The 26,178-nt window shown below is 44.7% G+C and overlaps 2 protein-coding genes across 2 annotated transcripts in view; both read right to left on the bottom strand.

Annotated features, from left to right (window-relative positions):
* Positions 1-15,148, bottom strand: part of si:ch73-242m19.1 (coiled-coil domain containing 162) — a 16,697-nt gene extending 1,549 nt beyond the window's left edge. Inside the window, exons 1-43 of the mRNA XM_019277842.2 lie at positions 15,075-15,148; positions 14,878-14,988; positions 14,692-14,805; positions 13,949-14,143; positions 13,813-13,858; positions 13,488-13,639; positions 13,253-13,405; positions 12,558-12,659; positions 12,343-12,477; positions 12,200-12,267; positions 11,798-11,933; positions 11,515-11,718; positions 11,099-11,398; positions 10,827-11,027; positions 10,258-10,379; positions 9,956-10,184; positions 9,678-9,880; positions 8,311-8,463; positions 8,045-8,138; positions 7,809-7,943; positions 6,686-6,804; positions 6,472-6,583; positions 6,338-6,387; positions 6,095-6,250; positions 5,755-5,866; positions 5,523-5,676; positions 5,291-5,429; positions 4,949-5,102; positions 4,762-4,857; positions 4,391-4,555; positions 4,096-4,298; positions 3,872-4,010; positions 3,667-3,787; positions 3,475-3,584; positions 3,229-3,378; positions 3,047-3,094; positions 2,525-2,692; positions 2,250-2,402; positions 2,029-2,163; positions 1,701-1,853; positions 1,284-1,493; positions 285-405; positions 144-206 (exon numbers count right to left, since the gene is read on the bottom strand). Coding sequence (XP_019133387.2) covers positions 144-206; positions 285-405; positions 1,284-1,493; positions 1,701-1,853; positions 2,029-2,163; positions 2,250-2,402; positions 2,525-2,692; positions 3,047-3,094; positions 3,229-3,378; positions 3,475-3,584; positions 3,667-3,787; positions 3,872-4,010; positions 4,096-4,298; positions 4,391-4,555; positions 4,762-4,857; positions 4,949-5,102; positions 5,291-5,429; positions 5,523-5,676; positions 5,755-5,866; positions 6,095-6,250; positions 6,338-6,387; positions 6,472-6,583; positions 6,686-6,804; positions 7,809-7,943; positions 8,045-8,138; positions 8,311-8,463; positions 9,678-9,880; positions 9,956-10,184; positions 10,258-10,379; positions 10,827-11,027; positions 11,099-11,398; positions 11,515-11,718; positions 11,798-11,933; positions 12,200-12,267; positions 12,343-12,477; positions 12,558-12,659; positions 13,253-13,405; positions 13,488-13,639; positions 13,813-13,858; positions 13,949-14,143; positions 14,692-14,805; positions 14,878-14,949 — 5,845 coding nt within the window. The 5' untranslated portion in view covers positions 14,950-14,988; positions 15,075-15,148. The remainder of the gene's footprint in view (positions 1-143; positions 207-284; positions 406-1,283; positions 1,494-1,700; positions 1,854-2,028; positions 2,164-2,249; positions 2,403-2,524; positions 2,693-3,046; positions 3,095-3,228; positions 3,379-3,474; positions 3,585-3,666; positions 3,788-3,871; positions 4,011-4,095; positions 4,299-4,390; positions 4,556-4,761; positions 4,858-4,948; positions 5,103-5,290; positions 5,430-5,522; positions 5,677-5,754; positions 5,867-6,094; positions 6,251-6,337; positions 6,388-6,471; positions 6,584-6,685; positions 6,805-7,808; positions 7,944-8,044; positions 8,139-8,310; positions 8,464-9,677; positions 9,881-9,955; positions 10,185-10,257; positions 10,380-10,826; positions 11,028-11,098; positions 11,399-11,514; positions 11,719-11,797; positions 11,934-12,199; positions 12,268-12,342; positions 12,478-12,557; positions 12,660-13,252; positions 13,406-13,487; positions 13,640-13,812; positions 13,859-13,948; positions 14,144-14,691; positions 14,806-14,877; positions 14,989-15,074) is intronic.
* A 1,316-nt stretch (positions 15,149-16,464) lies between these two features.
* On the bottom strand, positions 16,465-26,036 carry foxo3a (forkhead box O3A). Its single transcript, XM_019277911.2, has 2 exons — positions 24,758-26,036; positions 16,465-19,736 (listed from the first exon to the last, which is right to left on the bottom strand). The coding sequence occupies exons 1-2, from the start codon at positions 25,310-25,312 to the stop codon at positions 18,423-18,425; spliced, it is 1,869 nt and encodes a 622-aa protein (XP_019133456.1). The 5' UTR covers positions 25,313-26,036; the 3' UTR covers positions 16,465-18,422.
* Between the last annotated feature and the right edge of the window lie 142 nt (positions 26,037-26,178).

A 26,178-nucleotide genomic window follows, 5' to 3' on the forward strand; every position in this document is an offset into this window, starting at 1 on the left:
TCCAACATAAAAATGTTTTATCTTTCATTTTATCCCTGCGCCGCATGAGCAGCAAGAAATCAAGGTTTAACTCGCAAGATAGGATTTGCAGATTATCACTTCACTGCTCTGAGATGAAGGTTAGATTAAGGTGGGTACAAAACCTGCTGAGGGACTTCTCGTACTCAGTCTGCTGAGTGACAGCGTGTAATAAGTCCTGCTTTGGCCTGTGATGGAACAGATAGAGAGAGAATCAGGAGCTCAGATCATAACAGAGAGGCTTACAGAGGCGGTTGGTTTTGTACCTGTCATAGAGGTGCACCTGGAGAAAGCCGCCTCCATGTCGTTCACCTGGTCCTGCAGTTCATCCACCCGCTGAAAGGCTTCTTGTTTGAGGCTGAGCGCCTGCTGTAGCTTCCCCTTCACCTACATCCACAGGAAACACAAAGTCATCGATTACATGAACATGTTCATGGATAGTTTGTCCACCACTTTGGTCCAGACTGTGGTCCAAATGTTTCACGAAACTCATGTACAGACATTCGTGGTTTCCAGAGGAGGAACCACACCGACTTCGATGGCTGACTTGGATAGTTTGGAGTGAAATATCTCAATAACATTCGGATGGATTGCTTTGAAATTTGTTGCACACATTCATGTTTTCCTCAGGATCATTTGTAATATCTGGTGATAAAAAGAATTCTTTAAATCCTCATAATGTTTCGTATTTAATAATAAATAATCATCTTTAAGTTGTTGTCATCTTCTTAACTTCAGACATACGGAAGCCCCAAGTGGTCATACACTGACACATGTTATTTTCTCTGTTTTATCGTGATAACAAGTTCACTTTTTGTCATTATCCCGAAATAACAAATGTTTTCCCGAGATAACTACATAAATAATTTGAGTTAACGAGAGAAGAATAAAATGTACGAATGCATGGCTGCTTAGAGCTTCCATACAGACACTAAAACAAAGACGCAATCTTTTATTTATTTATTTTCATGTTTTGTTTAATCAACTCAAAAACCATGAAATAAAAATGACCTAAACATGAATAAAGATATTTTATTTGATATTTTCTTAATTGATTTTTGCATCATTACTGTCCAGTAACATCAGGCGTCAGAAAGTTTCATGATTTTAATTTAAAAGTTGAATAAATGGTTAAAAACCTGTTGAAAGCAGTTTTCAGAGGACACCTTTAATCCGTAATGATTTGTCTGTCAGCAGAAATACACTCAGTAACTTCATCAACACACACACACACACATGAAGTCTACTGAAGGTCATTTACAGACCTGTCGGATCTCTTTGGCGCTGCGTTGCCGGTGTAACTGGTTCACCCTGCTGCCCCGGTCCAGCTGCTCGCTGAGCGCCCTGACCTGCCTCTCTCGGTCCTCCACGTCGGCTCTCATTTGTTCCAGGCTCTGCACTCGGTAGCTGTCCAGCTCCTGCCGGCTGCAGGCCTCCTGCGCCGACTGATGCCTGGACACCTGGAGCTCCTCTGTCTGTGGAGCAAGGAGTATTTAGTGAATATATACAGGCTGCACGCCTGGGCTCGACATCATGACCTTTAAAACTTCATTTCTCACTTTGCTGTCGCATGAATCTAAATCTTTAGGAGCAAAATGTGACAATAAGCCTATAATTATTGAAATCATATGGTTGTATACCATCAGTGTGAGTGTGTCGTGTCTGAGCATGACTTCATGTACCTTCCTGCTGAGCAGCTTCTTGGTGCTGCTGCACTCGGCCTGGCAGCGGGTCAACACCTTCCTCACCACGTCCAGCTCCTCCTGCAGCAGAACCACCTCCTCCTCTGACATCATCTTCACCCTGAGAGCCTCGGCCCGACAGTTCATCTCCCTCTGGAGGACATGAGAAATGTTCTCATCGATACCTTCTCTGTGATACGGTCACTTTTCCAAACGGTGTTTCAACAAAGGTTTAAGATAAATATGTTGTGCGTCAACATGTTGTGTCTGCTCTGCCGTCCTGCGGGGGATGAATCTGATTTTGAGTATTGAATATTCTGCTGCTGACCTGCTGAGTCTGGAGCAGCTGCCGGTGAAGCTTCTCCTGGTCGAGCAGCCGCCTCCAGCTGCTCACAGCCCTCAGCTTACAGAGCAGAGCGGTCAGCCGGCTGTTCTCCTGCTGCAGCTCATGGACTTCTTCTTTCTGATGGAGACAGGTAGGACGCACTGATTATCCAATCTAAACATTCAGTTCATGCACGAAGGAATCACCTGTGCATTACCGCACACCTTTAACCGCCTGAGTGTGAGTCCGTCATTGTCTTTGGTGCAGCCGTACTTCTTCTTGAGTTTAATAATCCTGTCCACTCCCTCGCCTCTCGTCCTGTTCACCATCTCACTCACATCCTGCTCCATCTGCCGGCTGTGCTCATCAAGCCGGGCCTGGGATCCAAAAACACACACATAAAGGTCAAAGAGTAATCATTAGAAACCTGGAAACTGAAGAGTAGTAGTGCAAAAGATAAATATGATATATGTCGTAACATGCAGATCAAATGTCTCACCTTTAGCTGGATGCAAGTGGAGACGAGGTGTCGGACCAAAGGGTCGTAGCGTTCTTTGAACTTCAGGCTGAGTCGCTGCTCCAGAAAACTCTTCTCTTGTTCCAGATGAGCGACTTGAGCCTGCAGCGCTGAGATCTCCAACATCATCCCGCGACAAACAGCAGCCGCCTGACGCACAAAAACATTTAACTTTTAATAGGAATGCACTTGACAAGGAAGTTTTAGAAGTATCGTGTCATGAAGTGTTGGAGAAAGGAGAATATAGAGGATCCATTTTCCAAAGAAAACAAATCATTGCTCCACGTTTCGCATAGAAAACAATACAAAGCTGTCTATATAAAATGATTTTACTAAATCCAAACACTTTACAATATTTCTGGTAAAACACTTCATTTCCCAGCTGCCTCAGTTTAAGCAGCTCTCTCAGAAAACCGACATGCGTGAGCAAAAGTGAGTAGTAGTGACGAGGATTTGATATTTATCTCTGTGATCCACAAAGTTGTTTGCGATTGCAGTAGTTACCTCTTTGTGAGAGTTGCTGGTCTGAGAGTCCTTAAGATTCTTTAAATCCTGAAGTCAAACATGGAAACGACGTCATACGACACATTAAAAACAGTACAGTCAAGATTCTGTGAGCAGTTCACCTCTGAAAATGTGCGACTAAAAACACCTGGCGACAGGTGCAGTGTGTCTTTCGCTCGTACCTGTTCTCTCTGACACAGCAGCTGAGTCTCCTGCTGCAGGATCTGTTCGTAAAACTGCGAGTAAAGCAGGAAGCTGCGGCGCTCTCGCTCCGTCAGAGAACAGCCGAGGTGAGTGAGGCACTGCTGGAGGCGATCCTGAGAAACCCTCAGCTGAAAGAAGAGAGTACCAGCGAACGTAACAAAACCAGAGGGAGCAAATGTACGGATCACTGTACTGTAATTAGTTACTTCATGTTACAGGAGTACCTGTCCGTCAGCCTCTTCAGCTCCCTCCATCAGCTGCTGGATGAACGTCTCCACAATCCGCGGCCACTCAGGGGACAAAGTGTACTTCAGTGGGGCTTTCTTCCACAGCTCTGACCACACACACACACATGATATTTCTTAGGTTATTTTCTCTTTTGTATTAAGCAGTGCTTAAAGGGAGATTTCAGGCACCTGTAGGGAGGCTTGCGTCCTGTCGAGTTCGCTCTGAAACCACCAGCGTCATCTCTCCGTTGATCCTCCTCTGCACCGCTCTGATCATGTCACACTCGGCGCTCTCCAGCAGTTTGTGAAGCTGAGAGGGAAAGACGTGTGTGTGTGTTTTACAAGAAACAAATACACGTCACGATAATGAAGCAGTTTAGTAGTTTGACTGCACCTGCCAGGCTTTCACATCAACCTCTGAAGCTCCAGGCGGCGGCAGGAGAGCCTGACTACCAGAGATCAAGACCTCGTAGTCCCGCTCCTTCCCCATTTGTTCAGCCAGAGCTCTCATGCTGGGGTAGAAGATCTCAGCTCTGTAAGGTGAGAACAATTGAAACAAGAGACGCTGATACTGATGAATGAGAAAGAAATGAAGGGAAGGTTTCTGAACCAGCGTACCTGTAGAGTTTCACAAACTGTTGATACGAACCGGCCGTCCTGAACGTTTGGACGCCCAGATGTGTTCGGGTCCAGCTCTCCTTGAACACCTGAAGCTGCTTCATCATCAGGAGGAAACCTTTGAGCACCAGCTGAACTCTGATCGGATCCTGAAGAGGAGCAGCTGTCTTTCCTGCTTCAGCCTCCAAGCAGAGTTCATCCCCCTGGAACAAAGACAACGTGACATATCACAGATCCAAAACCATCTGCCTGCTCGACCGCAGATCACCATAACAACCCAGTAACGGTCTTTTACCTCGTTAGGATTTCCATGGTGCAGAAGGTCGACCTTGTCGCCATGGAGACGGACCGGCTCTGCCTCCCTCCCGCTGTTCAGTACGTCCTCCATGAGCAGCGACACGCCGAGGATCGCCGCGTTGGCCTGCAGTCTGCGGCGATCGCTCAGTCCGCTCAGACACAGCTGCAGACAAACACACAAACGGTCCATCATCTGGGGAGCATGACTTTCTTGGTGATTCGTTTGTGTACAAGTGATGTTTTTGTCCTGATTATAGTGCTAGAGGACGAAGAAGAAGAGTGTTTTCCTCATGGAAGGATCATCATGTTCTGGATCAGATTCACTGAGGTTACACCGTTAACAAGCAAAAACTAGATTAGATGTTGAACCTGCATGCAGTATTCAATGGGAGGAACGTCCCAAACGTGCAGAGGAAACAATCCCTGACAGTTTATGAAGCTTCTCCATGGATACATCCTCTGTGCCTGCAGGGGCAGAACAACACGAGACAAATGAAGCACTTTAAAAAGATGTGTCACGCTTTTAACTGATACCATATCGTGCAGCCAAACAGACCTGACAGCCTCGGGCCTGTAGAGGTCGGGGAACAGGCAGCGTGACGCCGAACACGTCGGCCTGGATACTGTCACTGAGGAGGGGGAGGGCGGTCGCCATGTTGTCGGTCACACTCTGGTAAGAGGCAACATCACCGGAGGAGAGCAACACCTCCCTGAACACAAGACGACAAGAACGGGAGAACTCTGAGGGTTTCATTAGAAACTCGGTCTGTGCTTCAACTCCAAGGCCACCCAAACAGTATTAAACTCTATCTACAACAACTTTGTCTTAACCAGGTCTTACATAAAGGTCAGTCGGTGACTGTAGGGTCAGAAATCGCAGTGCATGATGGTCACTGACCTGATGAGGTGTCTGACGGCCGTGTCAAACTGCAGCAGCAGGATCTGCCTGCGAAGCTGCAGCAGACGGCCGACAGACTCTGGGCAGCTGGGGTCAGACAGACGCTCCATCTGATGCTGGATCTCCAGCAGCTCCGCTCCTGTACAGCACCCAGAGAGGACCATGCATGACAGCTCGGTAAAGGTGAAAGGTCAAATCTATACTCGATCTCTTCCAAACAAGATCCACCTACCGATGCCTTCAGTGCCTCCCCAGTCAGCCGCCAGTGAGCCGGGTGCATCCGAGTCTTCTGCGTTTCCCAGTCTGGAGAAACTAACCAGGTAATAAACGATGTCATGAAGAGCTGAAACTATCTGCAGAGTGCGGCGGAGAGCTGCGGCACACTCCTGAAATCCAAAACAGAGAGGTAGAACATTGAGAAAAGCTCCTCACTGCTGTGTTAATGACGAGTTTAAGCGCCTCACCGAGACATCCAGCGTCTTGAACACGTGCAGCACTTGAGAGAAATGAGGGAGGAACCACAAGTTGAGGAGAGTTTTGCCGTCTGCAGACAGCAGCTGCCGACGCTGAGGCGTCCTGTCAGAGGAAGGTTTGATTATGAAACCACAATGTTTGAAGGATGGAGACGTAAAAGTCTGACATGAAGAAGTCTGAACCAAATATGCAAAATAAGACAGAAAACGTATATATAATATATATGTATGTATGCATTTATCAGTATGTGTGCAATAAACATTTTTAAACAGTTTCATCTGCAAAAATTGCTCTTTTTATTCATGCAGCAATACAATGTGCAGCCAGTACCTGAGGTCAGGGCAGAGGTCAGCTCCTTTGGGCTGCAGCCCCGTCGTGAAGTGGGACCGACGGATGGAGGGGATGTCGTCCAGCAGGAAGTTCAGACTGTAGTAATATGCAACGATCTGCGCCCTCACACCATACTGAGATACCTGTGAGCTGAATCTGTTTAAAATAAAATAGATGGACACTGTGTTAACCTCCTCCTGACGACTCTCAGCAGTGATCATTGTCTGCAGATGTTTTTCTTACTGCTTGAGAAAGTCCATTATGAGCCTCCTTTTCATCTCTGCAGCTTCCTCCTGCGATGGGAGAGAAATTAATTTTACTTCACGGGCAGCCAATCACGTTCATCATCCTGCTCAGCCAGTTGTGTGTCAACTCACCGGGGTTTTTATGAGACCCCCCGCGGCCTGTTTCTTCTTCCTAAATGAATTCAGCATCTCATCACGCGGACCCACTTTTTCCAGCTGGATGGACACGAAAGCTTCCGTCAGCCTGCAGCAACAAAACCAGATTCTGTTTGTTAAAAGAGAGCCAGAACAAAAGCAAACGTTCATCAACGTCACTGTGATTTGTTCTTCGAGTGGGGCCGCTCACCTCTCCTTAGTGGTGGTGGGAGTTCTTGCTGAGGATGAAGAGTCTGATTTTTCCTGCAGACTGTTGGTGTCGCGTCCACGTTTGGAGACTTCCTTATCAGAATGATAGGCTGCTTCAATCTATGAAAACAATCATTTAATTATGTTCTTATGTATTCATGTTAAAGCATGCACACGGTCAACACGTTTAAGAGTAGACTTAAGACTTTATTTTTGATAGAGCTTATAGTTAGTGCTGGCTCAGGTCATCCCTTAGTTATGCTCCTCTCTCTCTCTCTCTCTCTCTCTCTCAAATTTGATTTGATTTGACCACACCAGTGTTCGAAGAAGTATTCTGATACTTTACTTTGCTAAAAGTACCAATACATGTATGTAAGTCAACTTTATTGTCAACACTGCCATAAGTACAGGACATACAGAGAACTGAAATAATGTTTCCCCCCATATCCCTGATGCAAACAGCAATAAACATGAAATATAAAATATAAAAATATACAAATAAAGACATCTAAGAAAAATATGACAAATCTAAAAAGATATAAACAGTATAAAAATGGCAAATATAGAACAATATCCACAGTGTAGATCTAGCAGCATAAAAAAACAAGTAAATAAAAGTATATCAGTATTATCAGAAATAAAAATAAAAATATCAGATATTAATACTGATGCATCAGTGTGTGAGCAGCATTTTACTGCTGTAGCTACTTGAGATAGTTTATTTACTTCATATACAGTTTGATATTTAGGGCCACTGATTCTCAACCGAGCGGTCGGGTCCTTTCAAAGGGTCACCATATGAATCTGAGGGGTCATGAGATCATCAACAGGGTTAGAAAGTCTTTAACTTGTGATCTAGATTTGAAAACTTGACTTAATATTTTGGATTTTTTCTACTTTTTGTGAAATGTTTTCTAAATGTTTCATAGACACTGATTTTTCTAAGAGGTCACAAGCCAAAAAAAAAAGTTGTTTTAATCTTAATCTTTGTAAGTAACTTCTGACTACAGCTGTCAGATAAATGTAGTGGAGTAACAAGTACAATATTTCCCTCTGAATGTAGTGAAGTAGAAGTACTTGTACTTGATGTACTTAGTTACTTTCTCTCAGTGAACAATACTCACCTCAGCTGAAGACATCACACTCTCTGCCCGGCGACAAAGACAAACCAGCTTCAAGGCGTTCATCAGAGCGTTCTTCTGTGTCACCTGACAGGCCAGAGTCACCTGCAGGTTTTCTACACTCTGTTTGTTCATAAGCTGCAGAGACACACACAAACATTTACATTCAGGAATAATACATCCATTTACATCTTTATCTTCATCTCTTTATTGGGTAATGACGTGTCATTTGAACTCACATGGATAACTGCCTCCTCTGAGCTGAAGCTGAACCTCCCGATCTGGTTCTCGTCCAGCTCCTGGATGCTCAGAGGAAGGTGGGACGGGGTGAACCTGCAGCAGCAGACGGTGCACTTTAATTCAAACACACTTCAGTGCTCTTGTGAAATAACAGAGGGGAGGGAGAGGGGGAAACATGCATGCAGTATTTCTGGAGTGGAAGATAAAAACATCTGTTTTATATCAGTGAAGAATGTTGCAGGTGTCTGACGTCCAGAGGATTCACCTGTCCACGCAGCTGTCATCCTCCAGTGTCGCTGTGATGAAAACAGGCCTCGGCTCGGCTTTGTCTTTCTGTTCAGCGACCTCAAACTGAACCGGCCTCAGGTGAAGGTGGAAGTCATCGAAACCGAGCTCTGAAGCCACGTGTCTGTACAACCTGCGAAGAACCATTCAGAGTAACGATACCGGACCAACACGGGACTCGGTGACTTTGGTTCAGCTTGGAGAAATCTTATTTACTTATGTCGGAGAATAAAACGACAAAAAGAAAAAAGAAAAATGATTTGCTAAACATATTGATCATTTAAAGATAGTTAATATTAGAAATAAATTAGAATTAAACTGCCATATTTTGTATTATTATTTATCTATTTATTTGTACTCTTGGAATTTAAATCATACTATTTTTTATTTTGTTGTCTATTAATATTTTAACTTATACTGGCTGTCATTTTAGTACATGAAGTCCTATGTCAGGAAATGTTTTGTAAAATGGTTGAATAAAAAGATTTTAAATAAATAAATAAACTGCCATATTTAATGTATTTATCCACTAAACATCTAAAATCTCTGAGAAAATCAATAAACATGAGACGGCTTTCATATTAACAGACATACATTATATTTTAGCATCTGACTGTTTTAGAAATTCATGATTCAGTCACCGTGTTTCTGTCTAATTCTCTATAATTAGTAATCACTCCCTCGAGTTGATCTCGTTTTCAAGTGGATCCTCAACGACAATAATAATACGACGTGAGCATAATTAGACAGAACAACAAGTTAATTAAACGATGTGACAAAAAAAAACTGCCTAGTAACCCATGTGGAGCATGAAAATGGATCATTCATTCATAAACTATAGAAAAGTATTAAAGGCAGTGATAGCATTAAGTTAAATGAAGTTATAAAACACTATTATAGAGGTGTTTTTTAGTGGAAAGACGAATGTGGATTTTTATATTTAACAGAAAAAAGGAGCTGCAGAGCGTCTGAAGTGATAATCAGAGGAGAAAGTTACAATAAACTGTCTAAATATTGATTTTAATGGAAATGTAAACACTTAAAAATAACTTGCACTCTTCTTATGATGGTCTGAGAAGGCAAATTTAGAGTTTCATGTTGTACAATGATAAACAAAACACATCTGCATGATTATGAACTATACTGAGAGGAGGGAGGTTGGTGTTGGCTGCAGCCTGATGTTACAACATCAGCATAATCAAATATCGGTAAGATGAGTTGTAACACAAGCTTCTTTCTAACCGTAAATTCTCTCAGTTCCCTGTCTTATGTTGCCTGTTTGTATCTCAGCGTTATTTCTTTCACCTTGCAGCTGCCCTCTGACCCCAGTGTGAGCGTTATCTTAACTGTGCCAGGTGTGCCGTCTCCGAGGCCGAGCCCAGCAGACGGTGGCGGATGGTGACGAGCTCCAGCAGCCTGGAGAAAGTTTCCACAGCGTACGGCTGTTTCTCCCTCCCCTGCGTCACGTCCCTCTCCTCTGCGGAGCTTATAAACCTCAGGCCAACCTTCTGGACCAAAATCGGATCCTCAAAAAAGAAATCTGAGAACAGCTGAGAGTGGACGGAAAATTGAGTCAGACTTATTTTGCTTCATGTGAATTCATTCAAACAGATTTTCAGACCTACATCCTTCTGTATCTGAGCGCTGTAGGAGACTCCGGGTGAAGCCAGGTCACTCCAGCTCTGCAGGGCCTCCTGCAGGAGCTGCTGTCGCAGGGCCAGTTTGTCGGTGATGCTCACGGCTCGGTGCAGCTGACAGAGCTCCGAGTGAGCCTGAACTAAACCGTGATAGACTGCAGAAGCCAGGCAGAGGGACGGATGAACCTCCAGGAGGAAGATGTTCATCAGTGCAGGGCTGCAAGAAGGTAAACATAAAGATTTAACACCAAATTCAGGGTAGTTAGACTTCTATTGATTCATTTACTCGCCTGCTGCCTCCCAGTGAGACCAGATGTTTGGGAACGTAGTTTGGTGGAAGGCCGTAGTCATGAACAGAGTTTTTCCGGTCGTCTCTCCAGATGCGTTGGAGGTACTGCCGCTGTTTTTCAATCTGATGAGACAAACAACACAATTAGTCACAAGATGCAAGCTACAGAATCAAGTAAAGAAAGTAAAGTGAGGAACTTACGACCTAAATAAGGTTTATTAGTGTTCAGATGCTTTTACACATCAGGAATTTGGCTTAAAAAATACATATTTTTCCAAAAAAACACCAGTTATTACATTCAAACTAGGGCTGCAACTGCTTATTTATTAAATGAATTGTTCTCTAGTCTAAAAACTTTAATAAAAATCTTAAAATTGCTTGTTTACTTCACCCCGACAAAGGATAACTTAGTAAAGTAAGAGATATTTGATTGTATATGACAAAAACACGTAGCAAAGCTGCATGTCTGAGGAAACATTTTTGCTCAGAAAATGGCTGAAATAATTAATAGATTATCAAAATAATCCATCATCTGACATATTTTTGATCTTTAATTCGACCTGATTTCACCTGATTGTCTAAAATGTTTTTGATCAGCTGCTGGTGGCTTCGCAGGCAGCCTATCTCAGCTCTGTAGACCTGGACGAAGTAATCCTGGTTCAGGTCCAGTTGTGGCCTGCTGTGCATGATGTCAGTGATAACTCGAGCCAGCGCACACCTCTCCTCAGTGCCCGCTGCGTGCTGGTAGGCCTCGTAGTAACAGTTCAAGAGCTGGAGAGCAAGAAACCGACAGTTAGGATCCACCTGACAGGAAGACATAATCCTGATTTATATCACTGTACCTGGACTTTGCTCTCCAAAAACTCTGTCTCACACGTCCACAAGTCGAGAAGCAAAGCCACACGGTCGAAATCTGACCCAGAGTGGACGCCTGCTGTCGTTTTCTTAATCCTGTTTCTCTGGATGAAATGCGAGCCCACCAGAAGGAGCTCGTTCTCCAGCTCCTCCAGGTCCTTCAGCGCGGCGTCGTACACGATGTAAAAACCTCTCTGGTCCTGAGTGTGGACGAAGCGGCCCTCCGAGCTGTAGAAGTCATGAAGATTCTCCACCTCTGCAAACTCCATGAACTCCGAACAGCGGACCTGGAACGAGAAGAAGTCAGATACAGATTCAGAGATCATGAACGGATGTTTCTGGGAATGACTTTTAGTCACTGGCGAAAGCTGTAAAGATGTTTACTGATGTCAGCTGTTCTCACCTTACAGTCCACGGGAGTGTTGTGGCTGTACTGCATCGAGCCGAGTCCTCCAGCCTCCCCTCTTCCTCCTCTGGCTGCATTCATCCAGCCCGTTTCCTCCGCCGTGCTGCACAGCTCTCGGTCCTCCAGCTGCAGACCTGCCAGGTCAAAGGTCAGAGTCCTCTCCACGGAGCGCAGGTAGTTCAGCAGCCCGAGAGAGACTCGCTGTGGACGGTAACAAAAAGGTAAAAAAACAAATGTTCCGGCACGCGTCTTCATCCTAATGTGCCGCTGCTCGCCTCACCTGGAGCTGTCTCAGTTTGAGATGACGCAGGTACATCAGAGACAGGTAAGCGCCTCTGGTTACCATGGCATCCGAGCTTCCCTCCTCTAAACTATCATCCAGACCCAAGAGCTGCAGGCTGTCCACGAAAGAGTAGCTGGACAAAGACACGGAAAAACACACTGTGTGTTTTTATACAACTATAAAACATCAGAAAATAATGACAAATGCTCCCAAAGACCACGGTGACATCTTCAGATTGCTTATTTCATCCAAAGACAGCTAAAAAACCCGAAAAGATAAAAAATGAAATGATATGAAACAACAAAAAACAGATCATGTTTGACATTTATACTTGGTAAGTGATTAAAAGCACTGAATTCATTCATTAATTGTTGTTGATTAGTATATTTCTATACACACCTTTCACTTGTTGTGCTTTGACTCCTCAAACTCTTATCGTGGTCTCCTCTGCCTCCACATCTGGTTTCCTAACACAACAAATGTCCCTTTTAATATGATGTCCGACACAGACAGACAGCACAGAGGACAGAGATGATACGTGCCCGAGCAGGAGAGGCGGCGCTGTAGATGCTCGTCCAGATCTCCGAAGCCTTGTGTCGTCTCGCCTCGCCGCCGCGTGAAGCCGAGGTCGCTGAGTGTTCTTTCAAAGCCGCAGCGACGTCGTGCAGATCAGAGACCTGATGACACAGAAAAGTTGGTTACTATAAATCTACTCCCGCCTCAGATTAAAGGACCGATGCACGAACACTGTCTTCACCTGAAGAAACCTGCTGTGCATCTTCAGCAGCTCGTCAACACATTTCTTCTCCTTCAGCTTTGTGACGAGCTTCTGCTGCCACGGATCCCGACTGGGCTTCACCTACGGGACAAGATGTGAGAATCCAGTCAGCGTCTGAAACTAATTATTAAATGCATAAAAACACAGAGAAAATAACGAGTGGATGTGAGAGAAGGTCGCTCTAAATATTTGAGGATTACAGTCGTGGTCAAAAGTTTTGGGAATGACACAAATATTCATTTTCACAAAATCTGCTGCCTCAGTTTTTATGATGCCAATCTGCAAATACTCCAGAATGTTATGAAGAGTGATGGCTTGGTGTCAAGAAGGGCGGCAAAGAAGCCACTTCTCTCCAGGAAAAACACCAGGGACAGACTGATGAGGTTCAGGGATCGGACTGATGAGGACTGAGGTGAAGTCATTTTCTCTGACGAATCCCCTTTCCGGGAAAAAAAGCTTGTTCGGAGAAGAAAAGATGAGCGTCACCATCAGTCCTGTGTCATGCCAACAGTGAAATATCCTGAAACCATTCATGTGTGAGGGAGCGGGCTCACTCATAACACAGCCGTGAATAAAGAATGGTACCAAAACATCCTCTGAGAGCAAAGCGATGGAGCACCTTGCCATGAGGCAAACGTGGAAACTTTTGGGTCCATGGTAGGAAACTCTCCAACCTGAATGAAGGGCATCCAGTCGGCCTCCTTCTTCAGAGCCGAGCTCGCGCTCTTCCTCCCCCACTGGCTCTCTTTGACCTCCGTGCCGCCGTACCGAGGAAACGTTTTCATCTGCTCCTGATGCCTGAACACCGTCCTGAACTCCCTCCACACCTGGTGAGACAGATTCAGGCTGACACGTTGCTGAACTTCATATAATTAACATGAGATGTGTTGTTATGTGTTGTGTCGTTACCACGCTGAATAACTCCATCTCGTCTGCGCTGCTCCTGAGTCCTCGAGCGTCGTAGGAGAGGTGGAAGTGAGCGATCAAATCCTGCAGCTCAGGTAGAAACTCCTCCAGGTGAGCGGTGTGCAGGGGGACGTTACGAGCCGGTCCAGAAATACCTGCAGGTTCATTGTCACATTGCACATTTAGATCTTGTGGTGGTGAGATTATTTGTGAGATCTCGGTGACCCTGCAACCTTTCCTCCAGCGTCATCATCAACCAAACATTTCCACTCGTACGCAAGAAATATCAGAGTCAAGTCGAAAGACTTCCATCGAGTTGATTTCTCACCATCGACACTCTCTTTCCTTTCACACGCCGGGATGTAGTGCAGCACCTGTAAAAGATTCAAACGCCGTGAAATAAAACACAGGCGTTTTTGGACTGTCTGTGGATTCATTGATTGATTTTTTCTTTTTTTTTTTACCGTGAGAAAGTTGTGAACGTGTTGAACAGAGTGCAGATGGCAGACCAGCCACCGGAGGTAGATGACCACATCGTCCTGAGCGAGCAGGTTTGCGGGGTTTCCTCGTCCGGTCAGGATCTTCTCTCTGCTCGCAGACAGTCTGCGCGCTCTCTGCACGGCGTCCTCGTACTCGCTGGTCAGATTTGACACCTGATCCTGAGGGAGGACGAGTCTGACGTGATGTGACGCAGATGAAACTCCCTTACTGTTTATGAAACCATCACTGTGATTGGACGTTTTATTTCTCTCTGTTATGCCTCTATGGTCTCTTTCTATCGTCATTCTGCAGAGTTAATACGCTAAACAGAGTCGTATATTTAATTTATTTTGAGGGGATGAAACATTTAATTGTTTTTTTATATTTAATAGTTGGCCCAAAATGACCAAAATCTATTTTAATAATAATTTAAATGACGATTAAATCTCTAATTCCAGCTTCTGACTTGTGTTTGCTGCTTTTCTTTGTCTTCTTTGATAGTAAATTGTATATTTAAGGGTTTAAGACTGAGTTTTAGAAAAGTGTTCTGACATTTTAGAGGCTAAATAATTGACTGAATGATCAGTAATGAACATAATGTTTTAACATAATGAGTTTTAACACACTGAGTCTGATTTCATCACTGTCCTTGTCATATTTTCACATGACAAATCTCATCAATCAGAGGAAAAACTGTCTGTCATAGTGAAACCTGATGTGTGGAGACCTTGTAATGAGGATAAAGCTTCTCAATGACGCTGGTGTGGCGGCAGAATCTCCTCCATCTGAGCATGAGCAGATATTTGATCTGAGCCAGGTGATATGATCTGTCGGTATAGAACTGCAGACAAACACACACAGATGTTTTAAATTGACCTTCACGACCTTCTTTTTATGATCTGTGGTTTCTCACCTGGAGCAGCAGTGGAGGCAGACTGTCAGGAGTGTACTCCAAACTCAAGCAGCTGTCCAGCTCTCTCTGCATGACGTCAGCCGGAGACTGAACCGGCAAAGCTTCAGCCACCTGCGACCAGGACGAGAGAGGAGCACACAAATTCAAGTTTTTGTAGACAAAATTAATTTTCTGCAGCCTTCCAATGATCGTCTCACCTGAAGCCCCCTCCTCAGTGTGTGTTCCCTCTCCGTACGGAAGAAGGAAATATCCTTTGGAGGTGGAACAGAGCTGAAACAAAGCCAGAAAGGAATGATATAAAAAAAGATGAAGAAGATTAGTTTTGTTGGAATTTGTTGACCTGATGATGGAGCTAGAAAAAGGTTAATGTGGTTCAAGTATGATCAGTCAAATATTGCATGTTTAATCATGTTTTCACTGAGAATAAATCGGCCTGATCACCAACCAATGAACAAATATCACACTTTCAGTATGTGAACCGTGACCGGCTTCCAAACTAGTGATGCATACATCCTAAAGAACCAGTGTGTAGGATTTAGTGGCATCTAGCCGTGTAGTTGCTGATTACAACCCGCTCGTTTCACCCTCTACTTCCTAGCAAGTGTTTAGTTTGTCTGTTCTGGGCTTCTGTAGAAACATGGACAGTGGTTCAACATGGTGACAGTCTGCAGATTTAAAAGGTTCAATAGAAAGTAACAGAAACTATTCTTATCTTCAGGTGATTATACACCAAGGGAAATATAGTTATGCATTTTATACTCTGTAAATAGAGCCCTTTAAATCTCACACACTGGACCTTTAAACTCAGATTTCAGGTGAGCACAAAGACTTCTTATTATTCTTATTTCACGCACTCACAGTTGAGTTATATATGTGACTGTGATCTGACACAGGGACACAGAATAACCAAACCTGTAACATCTGGAGGTCACTGCTCCGTTCTCTTGGATTTCCACCCTGAGTGCTGAGAGTTGACGCGACAGCTCTGCCTCCATCTGCTCCACTCTGACAGAGGAGGAAACTCTGTACACGTGACACATGGCAGAGCTTCTCTTCGCTCAGGATCCACACCTTTAGAAAATCCAAACAACAACAACAACAACAACAACAGAAATACACCTTTAAGATCTGCCAAATCTCTGCCTCCACATGCTGCTGACTTGTTGTGCTGTATCCATGGAGACTCTCCCATTTCCTGTCCTTGATGTGGACTCAAAGACAGTGACTGCACTTGATCTGTAGAGGGCTCTAATGTTACACCTGCTTTTGTTAGAATCATATGATGTTATACTTTAACACACAGTGCAGCGTGTAGATATGACATCATGCACAGAGCACCAGTTGTCGGGCAGCACACACCTCAGAAATCATGCATTCAAACACCTTGACTTAATCTCAGCGTCTCCGTTCCTCCTGGATACAGTGTGTGATTGGTTCTTAGCTCATGATGTGATTATCCAATAGGAAATCACCTCCGCGGTGACTGCAGAGTCAAGTCTGCAGCTGTGCAATTCCTCTAGAGACAGAAATAAAACAACAACAACAATAAAAAAGATGAATATCAAAGAGACTCCAGATTTTCAGTGGTTCTTTAAGCTTTATTTACATGCACCATCTCTGATACAACCAAGATAGGAATTGGAATTACAACTGGCAACGTCAACTTGATGTCTTTTTTTTTTCTTTTGTAGGAGCAATAGGAAGAAATGTTGTATGAATATTGGCAGTGAGTGTTACTCAAAATTCATGGAAACGAACAAAAAACGAAGCTTCAAGTCAGTATCTCGTATTCTTAAGATGAAATCATCCTCGTGAAGCTACAAAAAAGAAAATAAAAAATGATATCTGGAAGCACGGCTGTGCAGAATTTATCTTTGTGAGATAAAAAAAAAAAATTAATGTCAGTTAAGATTCATTATCAATAACTCCATCGAAGGACGTTCGTTTCCTGATTAAAACCCAAATCGAGGCGGTCTGAATGTTCAACAGACTCAAACAGAAGTGCCTTCACATAGCTCTCATATGGAAAAGCATACAATACGTACACATGGAATAAGAAATAAATAAAAGTTCAAAATTTTCCAGCTGATAAAAATGTAAACAAAACAAAAAAAAGGTTCATCCTGCTGTTCCTACAAAAAACTGTGCTGATGTCGATGTATTTTTTTTTATTTTATTTTTTTGCCCTTATACACTGGTTCCTGATATTTATACACTGTATATCCTCTTATTTCCACTTATTTAAATGCGGAAATATTTTGGCAATATTTAAAATACTGTGGTCGTTTTCCTTCTCAAATGGCAAAAATGGCTCTAAGATACTACATGACCTCCTCCTCCTCCTCCTCCTCCTCCTCACAGGGTTGGAAACACTTTGCACCAGCACCTGCTATAGTGCTGATAAAAAAAAAAGGGGGAGGTTTCTAACTCATGTCCATCTGCAGCCACTCCTCGCTATCTTCTCATTTGTAGCACCAAAGAACTCCTTCAAATGAACAAACGGCAAAATGAGTCGAGCGCCACGGCGTCTCTAAGGGTGGCTTATTTGAATCCGAGCAGAAATGGAGCTAAAAATCATGACGCTTGTCCTAAAACTCCTAAGCTTGAGCAGTACTTCCAAATATTGCAGTAGGTAGAAGGGTTGGTGAAAGGAGAGGGGGGCGGGGGTCTGCAGCAGACACAACGTGTTATGAAGACTTCAGTAATGCACCTCTTCAGAAGGATCAGAATTCACAGTAATGTCACTAAAACCACAGGGTAAAATTCGCTAAAATAAAAAATAAAATATTACATACAATAAAACCACACAATGTAGATCAGTTCACATCTTGATAACATATTAACCTCTACAGATTGATATTTGGTGCGTGACTCTGTGCATCGATGGAAATAAAACAAAAACAAAAAAAAAAGCTTTTCATTAACACTTAAATCTTTTTTAGTCCGTTTAGGCTACGTCTCTCAAAAGAAACTTTAAAAAAAAAAATGCTTGTCAAGTATCCTCCACTGGAACGTAATAATGTAATTCTCTGCAGCTTCGTCTGTAAACAGGCTGTCACTCACAACGAGGCCGACAGCTGGTTTGGCAAAAATTGTTGGTTTAGGTATGAAAGGGTGTGAGAGAGGAGAGAGAAAGCAGGGTGAAAACATAATTCATCCTCAGTATCACTTTGTGATACCGTACGAGTGATTCCCTGAGACTAACAACGAGTTGATGCTTTTTCGTAGAGTTTTAAACGTCCTGTACTTCCATTCCAGTCAATACTGTTGTTCACACCGCCCAGGCATTGATCTTTTTAAAGACATTTCTTCCCTCCTCTGTGAAGACACCATTGTGTGTCTCAGACACTTTTAGGATACAGTACCAAACCTAATGCCTCACGTTAAAAAGGATGAAAAGAAATACTACATGAATACACCTTTACATACTTTCTTCCCTCTAGTTGCACAATGCAGGACAATGAACCCCAATTTACATCACCCCCCCCCACACTTCTTCTTCTGTTTTTGTTTTTTTTAGCCATGCTGAACTCGGACAGAGCTCCTCAGCTCGGGACCCAGCTGTGAGGGGAGGTCTTTTTCGAGCTGGAGAAGCTTCCTGAATTCCTGTTGCTGTTCTGGGCGGAGATGAGGCGAGAGTCGAAGCTCAAGTCCAGACAGTCGGCCTCCATCAGTTCATTGCAGATGATGGAGTCCATGTCGCACTCGAGGCTGCCGTTGAAGACGTCGAGGTCCAGATCGGCGGGAAAGCGGTCCTGGCCGGGCAAACCGGGGCCGAGCTGCATAGAGGCGTTCTTGCTGGGAGACTTCAGGTGCGGCTGCTTGGCGTCGTTGTGGCCGGCGTCGTTGTCAGAGGTTGACAAGCCAGCTTGCCAACCAGGCACTGAAGAGCTTTGGGCCTGACCCGCGCTGGTGTGGTTCACCAACATGTGGTCTTTGCGGAGCAGCATGGCGTTTCGGCGGGAGTTCTGCATGGCGATGGCGGTGCTGGCCTGCGACATCAGCGGGTCGGACTGGGTGAGCATGACGTTGCTGTGGCTGTGGGAGTCCAGGCTGAGCAGGTCCTGCAGGGTCTGGTGGTCGCTAAAGTGCGAGATGCAGGAGAAGGTGGTCTGCTTGTTCTCCTGGATGGTCTGCATGGGCGACTGCCGCAGGCTCGTGATGGACGGAGGGCTAAAAAGGGGGTTAGGCCCGTAGCTGCCAGAGGGGCTACCCAGACTGCTTCCTGAGCAGCTGAAAGTAAACACTGAGGTCCCCTGCCCATTGGCTCCGTTGTCTTCCTCTCCAGGAGGAGGCTGCTGGGATGCTGTCAGGCTGATATTGTCTAAAAGATCATCCATCAGGTTGTCAGAGAGCCCATCGTTGAGGTTCATGGTACCTGCCAGGTCAGAGAGACCCGTGGGCCCCGTGGACGGGGACATGCTGCTGGGGCTGGAGTACAGCATCGGGGAGAGGGGCGAGTCGTCATCCGGGACCTCGTCCAGCTCCAGATTGGCCAGGATTGGGGACAGACGACCGCTGAGTGTGCTGGCGTTGGAATTGGTCCGGGAGCGGAAGTCTGTCCAAGCGTCCAGCTCGTCACTGCTGCGGGACGTGGGACTTCCCGTCCATTTGGAGAGGCTGGAGGAGCTCTCTGAGCTGACGTCTTGAGCTGCCTGCAGCGAGGCTTTCTTCTTGGTGGCACGTCCTCGGGCTCCTTTGATGTACTTGCTGTTATCCATCGATACAGCCCGTCGTCGGGGGGCTTTGCCTCCTTTCCCGCCTTCTGGGTTGACCATCCACCAGGAGCTTTTCCCTGTTCCTTCATTCTGGACTTTGACGAAACGACTATGGAGGGACAGATTGTGTCGGATGGAATTCTGCAATAAAAACAGATGAAAACAATTGAATGCATGTTCTTCCTGTAGAGCTACCTAAACATAAGCTAATAAGGCTGATTCTGACATCATTGAAATGTATGAATTAACGATTTATACAAATATATAACTCATTTTATTTAGAGTAAGAGCGAGTGCACCTGAAATGTCGCCAACAATCCTTAAATTGTCCAGGACAAATGTATGAAGAATGTGCACAACTACGGCAAGAGCACTTGGTCAAAGCTAAAGCAGAACATTGGTCGATAAACTGTGCTGCATGTTTACAGAAAACAGCCAGTTTGGGGAATTGATATTGAAAGTTAATTTCTTGACCTTGGAAACGGTTGTCAAAACAATCTAACCACAAGATCCATTTAGTAATCTGTGCTGGAGCTTTTCTATTCGTTCGTGATGCTCGCATTTTTAAATTTGCACGAACTGTTTTAAACTGTTAAATTTATAACAACACATGAATTAGTCTGCACACCAGATGGTCCTCCCTTGAACATTTATTTTTCTATGTTTCACATGTACTTTGATGGATAGGTGTGCTTTTGTAACCTTCTGCACAAACTAACGTGAACAAGACGTTCTTTGAATTAATCATCGCCGAGAATCTGTTGAGGAAGATCTAAAAGCTCCTGAGTGGACTGAATGAACCTCGAGTGGAATCATTTTACTGTTCGCTTTTGTTTTCTATACCAAATAAGTTCGGCTTACTCGTGTAAAAACCTGTCTGGCTGCCTGTGTTGTTGCCCCGTAGGACTCCTTTCTTGGCAATGGCATGTTTTTAGAATTCAACAAATTACTTGGCGAGTACAACCAATCTATTCTTAAGATATAAAAGGGGAATAAAATGAGGAAAATGAGAGCCAGGGTGTAATAAATCAGAATGATATATTCTATGATGATCTTTCTTGTATGTCTGTGGAGCTGATGATCACCACTGTTTTACCAACCTTGGGGTGCTTGGGGGTTATCAGACACACAAATTCATGTATATTTCTTCAGATTTTTCTATAACTAACTGGTAAAATCTTGGATATTTTAAGGCGTAAGGCCACAGTTAGTTCGAAAACATTGGGAACCACTGCAATAAAGGTAGAGAAGACTTATGCTGTAGGCATTGCAATGTTTCTGAAACTCAAGTACTATGAACAATACCAACACTGCAGTGTCTTCTAAGAGACACTTCTTCCTTGCACCTCACACTGTGACCTATTTCTGGCTGCTCAGAAAGGTCTACAGGATTTCCCTGGAGATGTTCCCAACCATATGCAAAATTAAACAGCTGGAGCCCGCACGACCAGCCCACACTAAGTCACACTGCAGTAACAGAGGGGAGAAAACTCTGCAGTGATCTCTGCAGCCCAGAGGCCAACTTCACCGGGAGAGGGTCCAGCATAATTCTCTTAAGCTTGAATTAACTTGAGTAAACCGAGGTCCTATTTAAATCCACCTCTCAGGAGATTAAACTAATCAAATTCTAAACAAGCTCAACACATACACGCTACAGCTGGTCTTTGCAATATGGATCCTATAAAAGGCAGCGATGGAGGAAGCTGCTCTCGAGCTTTGAGGTTTTTTCTCTGAATGTAATGAGTCAATGGAATGACCCACTGACATCAAACTTCCAGCAAAGCCCTTGATTCAAGCCAATTAACAGATTAGGCCAACGAGCAAACACTTTCATCACTTAAACACACGTGTACCCTCACTGCTCTTTCCTTTCTTTACTCCACCTCCACCATATGTTAACTGGAAAGGTTGGAGGGTTTCAAACAAATGTTTCCTAACAAGGTTTAAGTACTGACTTAAAAGAATAAGCCTGTTGCATTTCTTTAGTTTCCATCTTATCAACAAAACCATGCAAAGACCAAAACCAACAATAACAAGCTCGTCCATCTCTCAATACTTTACGACTTCCCGACACTGCTGCCTCTCCAAATCCATTTCTTCCAACTGAAAACGTCCCAAGAGTTCAACTTTTTTGGATGAATTACACCTTGTTGAGAGTTCTACAAGAAATCGATATCACTCTCATGTCTGTCGGATAAATACGAAGCTACCACCGACAGCCAATTTGGCAGTGCCAATTGTTCCGACACCTCGTTATTGTAAAACCTGACTAGCCAAAACGTGACCACAGGCCCATTAGTCCACCAGCTTGTTATCGTAAAAAACAAAAGCCTTGACCTCAAAAATCTCTCACAGTAGTATCTTCATAAAGTTCAGGTTACCTTGTGGGTGTACGTTGTGAAACGGTTAAAGTTTGGTTAGGTTTCGGCAACAACACTGCTTAGTAAGGTTTGGAAAAGGTCTTGGGTTAAACTAAGTATGTTAGTTAAGCTACGTATGTAAGACATACGAGGTTGGTTGGAGCATTTTTGGCTTTCAGAGCAATCAGAGGCTGTTAGGCAAGTTTCGGTCCAATGGGACATTATTCGGACTGTTGGACTTTTTTTGGAATAATGGGTTGCAGGACAATGGCATGGCACCCAGCTAGTTGGCAGCAGGATGGTGTATTTGGGATAAATAGGGTCCATGTTCTTCTTAACAAACATGTCACCCAGTGTAAAAGTGTCTCAGATTCACTGATGTGTTTTTAAATAGCTTTTGGACGACAATGGAGCTCAATAGCACGGAGGAATAAGATATATCCGGCTTTGTCCACGCGGACAATACTTAAGATCAATTCATTGTTGGTTTCGGTGTCTTCTGGGGATTATCTGATCAGATGGAACAATAGAATAACACCAGACTTAACCTTTAACCCGACCATTGACTCGTCTCCCCTTTGACGCGGCTCTAACTAAAACTTCAGCTGGAACGAGTCCATTTCCATCAGCTGGGTTTACAACCTCGAGGCCAGGTTGGTAATCATAAGTAGATAAATCTCTGATTATTTGACGAAGAGAGCCAAGAAGAAGATGAAGAGGACGGTTGCAGACTATCACTCATTTTTTTTCCCTTTGCCAAACAAAATATTGACGAGTCCAACACAGACTTTACATTTAAAAAAACTAAAAAAACTAAAAGCAAAGCGAGCCAACTCTCCGCGTGACCCACAGGGAGTAGACACAATAAGCGCAACACCTGTCCTGTTCAGTCTAATGAAATCTAATACAACAGCCAAGCAATAAAAAAACAAACCTTTGTGACACTTCAGGTCTGGTCGAGCCTGTCAGAGAGGTTTTGATTCAACTCTCTGGTCATTTATGAGGCCGTAAATTGAAAAGCTGCTGTATTGGATTGTATTATATTACAGCAGGTGGGCAAAACAGCAGTCAGCCTTTGCAATACAACACAGTGTAATACAATATAATCTACCAACTCCTCTTTAACGAGGTTTCATGCTATAAACTGCACAAAAATGGCATTATTGCTTAATTAATCTGAATGAATGCCGCTGCACAGGTGATGCTTTTATTGCGTCCACCTCCTATAAACGGCTAGTTATGGTTTGCTCTGGTATTAAACAGTAATCCTTACACTTAAACGCAACATTCCTGTTATATTCTGAGCGTGTGTGACATGCAGCAGCTCAATCCAACCAGGCCAAGGCGTCTTACAAGAGAGGATCTAGTGGCCATTATCGTTCTCTTTAGAGCTTCGGAGACGTGTTAAATGTTCCGAATCTTGCACACAGGTAGATACAGTATAGGAGCCATGCAAAAAAAAAAGATAAATCACAAAGAGAAACTCCTGCCCGCCCTTCCCCCACGCAGCCATAGCAGCTCTGCAGCACCCTTTGAGCAAAGCCTCGTTCTGAGCATGTAGGGGGGGGCGAGAGAGAGAGAGACTGGAGCAATGCCAGTTTATCCAGAGCCAGATCCAGAGAGAAACACTGAGCTCCTCTCACACACACACACACACACTGCTGCTACACATTGACCTACATAATTTATAGTCAGCTGATTGATTCTTGTGCCCGGGCCACATGAAAAGACAGTGTGGCACACACACACACACACACACACACAGACATGCAGCAGGGTTATCTGTGCAGGAGCTGAATATTTTGTTTGGACTCACAACAGACAGGAAATTTGATGTTGGAGCCACACACACAGTTTGTCATTGAATCTCGGTGTGTTATGCTGGTTGGACGATGATGTTGAGAAGAAGCGTGACAGGTTTGGATTTACAACCTCCGAACGTGCCGAGGACATTTCTTTTGCAGATGACCAACCTTAACGCTGACGGGCTGAATGTCACAAAGATTCTCCTAGGAAATGCTGATGTCAGCCGTTCTGAAACACCCAAAAAAAATTAACCCTTTCGTCTGCACGTCTGGTGTGGCGAAGGAGCATCCGAAACGTGAATGAAAACTGACCTGAAAACGTCTTGATTAACCACGTTATCAGGATCAGTTTGTTTCCCCACATCATCAGAGCGTTACTGTAAAGAAACTCTCTGGAATCAGACCCACATCCACAGTCGTGCAGGATTACAAACCTATTTACAGAGTTTTTCTACCCCCCACCACCACCACCAGCACCATCTAAATCCTGCAAAGCTCAAAGCTTTCATCAGACTTGATTCCATGACAGATGAATTGGTTTTTCCCAAGCTCGAACTAATCCTTCAAATCAAACAGAAGCAGGGCCCCCGGCCCCCGTGTGCTGCAGTGTGAGCAGTTTGTCTGAAAGCGAAATTAACTTTGCATCGCCTTGTTTTTGCATCTCGACTTTCATACCCACCTTTTGTTTTTTTTACTGGATTTGTCTTTTTTTCTGCAGAACTGTGTGTAATTCAATACACACACTATTACAACTGCACCCATATATTTTGACAGCAACTTATCATATCATGTCATTTAACAGCATGTGCTTGTCAGCCTCCAAATTCCCCTGCTGACACCCAGATATGCCTCATAATCAGAATAATAATAACACCAGTAACCCTGGATCCTCAAACCAGCCTTTATGTGGAAGTGTGTGCACCCTCCTGCTGTGTCTGTACATGACCACACAGTATGGTCTTTGTTATGATGACAGCACCAGCATGTCACCGCTCACCTTCCAGCCAGCAGAGCTATTGCTGTCGCCTTTGTCCTTGAAATACGGCACAGACCTCACCATCCAGTCATAGATCTGGGACAAGGTCAGCCTTTTCTCCGGGGAGCTCTCGATGGCTTGGGTAATGAGGTCCGCGTAGGAGTAGTTGCCCCAGGCGTTCCTGCGGGCGGAGGACTTCCTCAGCTGCTGGGAAGCAGAGCCGCCCAGAGCCGCGGTCTGCGGGGGGGTCTGCGCCGAAGAAGGCGAGCCGTCTCCGGCCTCCTCTTTGCGGGGGCCCCGCTGGACCTCCACGGGCTTGGAGACGGAGCTCCCGCTGCCGTTCGTCTCTCGGGGTTTGGTAATGTCACCGCTGGCTTTCTGAGCATCTCCGCCCTCATCATCCTCCTCTTCGGGGATTACGTCAGTGTCATTTGTCCCGGGCTTGCCCGCACCAGACTCCGGACGGGGAAGGGGCCAAGTGCAGGAGCGTGGCCGCTTCTGGGGCTCGAAATCCGGATCTATCTCAACGTTTAAAGGAGGAGGAGGCTCGTCGCCGTTGCGCGGCGCCTCAGCCATGTTAATCGCAGTATCTCGCACAAAGGGTTAGAAAATCACTCGGGTCGCATTCCATCAATGTTGAGTGCAGGCTTCAGAGGCAGTTTATTTACTATGCACGGTATGCAAATGTCCAGCAGCCTGCAGCCCAGTCCCAACCAACACGTGTCCGTCTATCTATCCCTGCTGCACGGCGTCTATCCGCAGCACGCACAGGGCTGATCGGGCATTAACAAAACATTGCCTTTTTTTTTTTTCTTTCCTTTCGTGCACAGCCCACACCCCTGCCCTAACTAACATGCATTGCAATTTTCAAAAAATGTGGACTCGAAAGATTAGGAAGGAGTGGAGCGAAAAAACGGCGTTCCTTCACAAGCGTCCGCGTCCTGCGCCGCGATCCCGCGACGTGCATGCCCCAAAAAGAAAAAGGGAAAATGTTTACTACACCTACTAATGCCACCACAGCGGCTTTATCAGCCCGTACACAGCTGCTGCCATCTTGACCATTTCCTTTCTCCCAAGTTCTTTATCATCCGTGCAGAGAGCTGCCAGCCGCCCGAGCAGCGCGCTGCTGTCCAGATACCATCAAGGCGGAGATTGCTGCTTTCGAGGCCCTGCAGCTTTTTTTTTTTTTTTTTTTTTTTTTTTAAAGGGGGGGCTACTGGAGGCTCAAATCCGCCTTCTCAACAGCTGAAAAAAAATGATGCATTCTGGCTGTACATCTCACTGTGTGTGTGTGTGTGTGTGCAAGCAGCCTGCAAACACACCTCATTCAATCCACTGCTGCAAACGGAGAAAAAAAAAAAAAAAAAAAAGGAGCGCACACAATCCTGATCCTGATCCTGATCCTGCCCCCCCCCACCTGAAATTAAAGAGACAGTATGGAG

This window comes from Larimichthys crocea, chromosome XXIV (assembly GCF_000972845.2).
Source record: "Larimichthys crocea isolate SSNF chromosome XXIV, L_crocea_2.0, whole genome shotgun sequence".
Classification (NCBI taxonomy): domain Eukaryota; kingdom Metazoa; phylum Chordata; class Actinopteri; family Sciaenidae; genus Larimichthys; species Larimichthys crocea.

Bases quoted from the DNA above. Each gene is read 5' to 3' on its own strand.
- foxo3a (XM_019277911.2), bottom strand. From the start codon at position 25,312: ATGGCTGAGGCGCCGCGCAACGGCGACGAGCCTCCTCCTCCTTTAAAC. The intron at 19,737-24,757 runs GTGAGCGGTGAC...TTTTTATTGCAG, and splicing joins ATAGCTCTGCTGGCTGGAAG to AATTCCATCCGACACAATCT.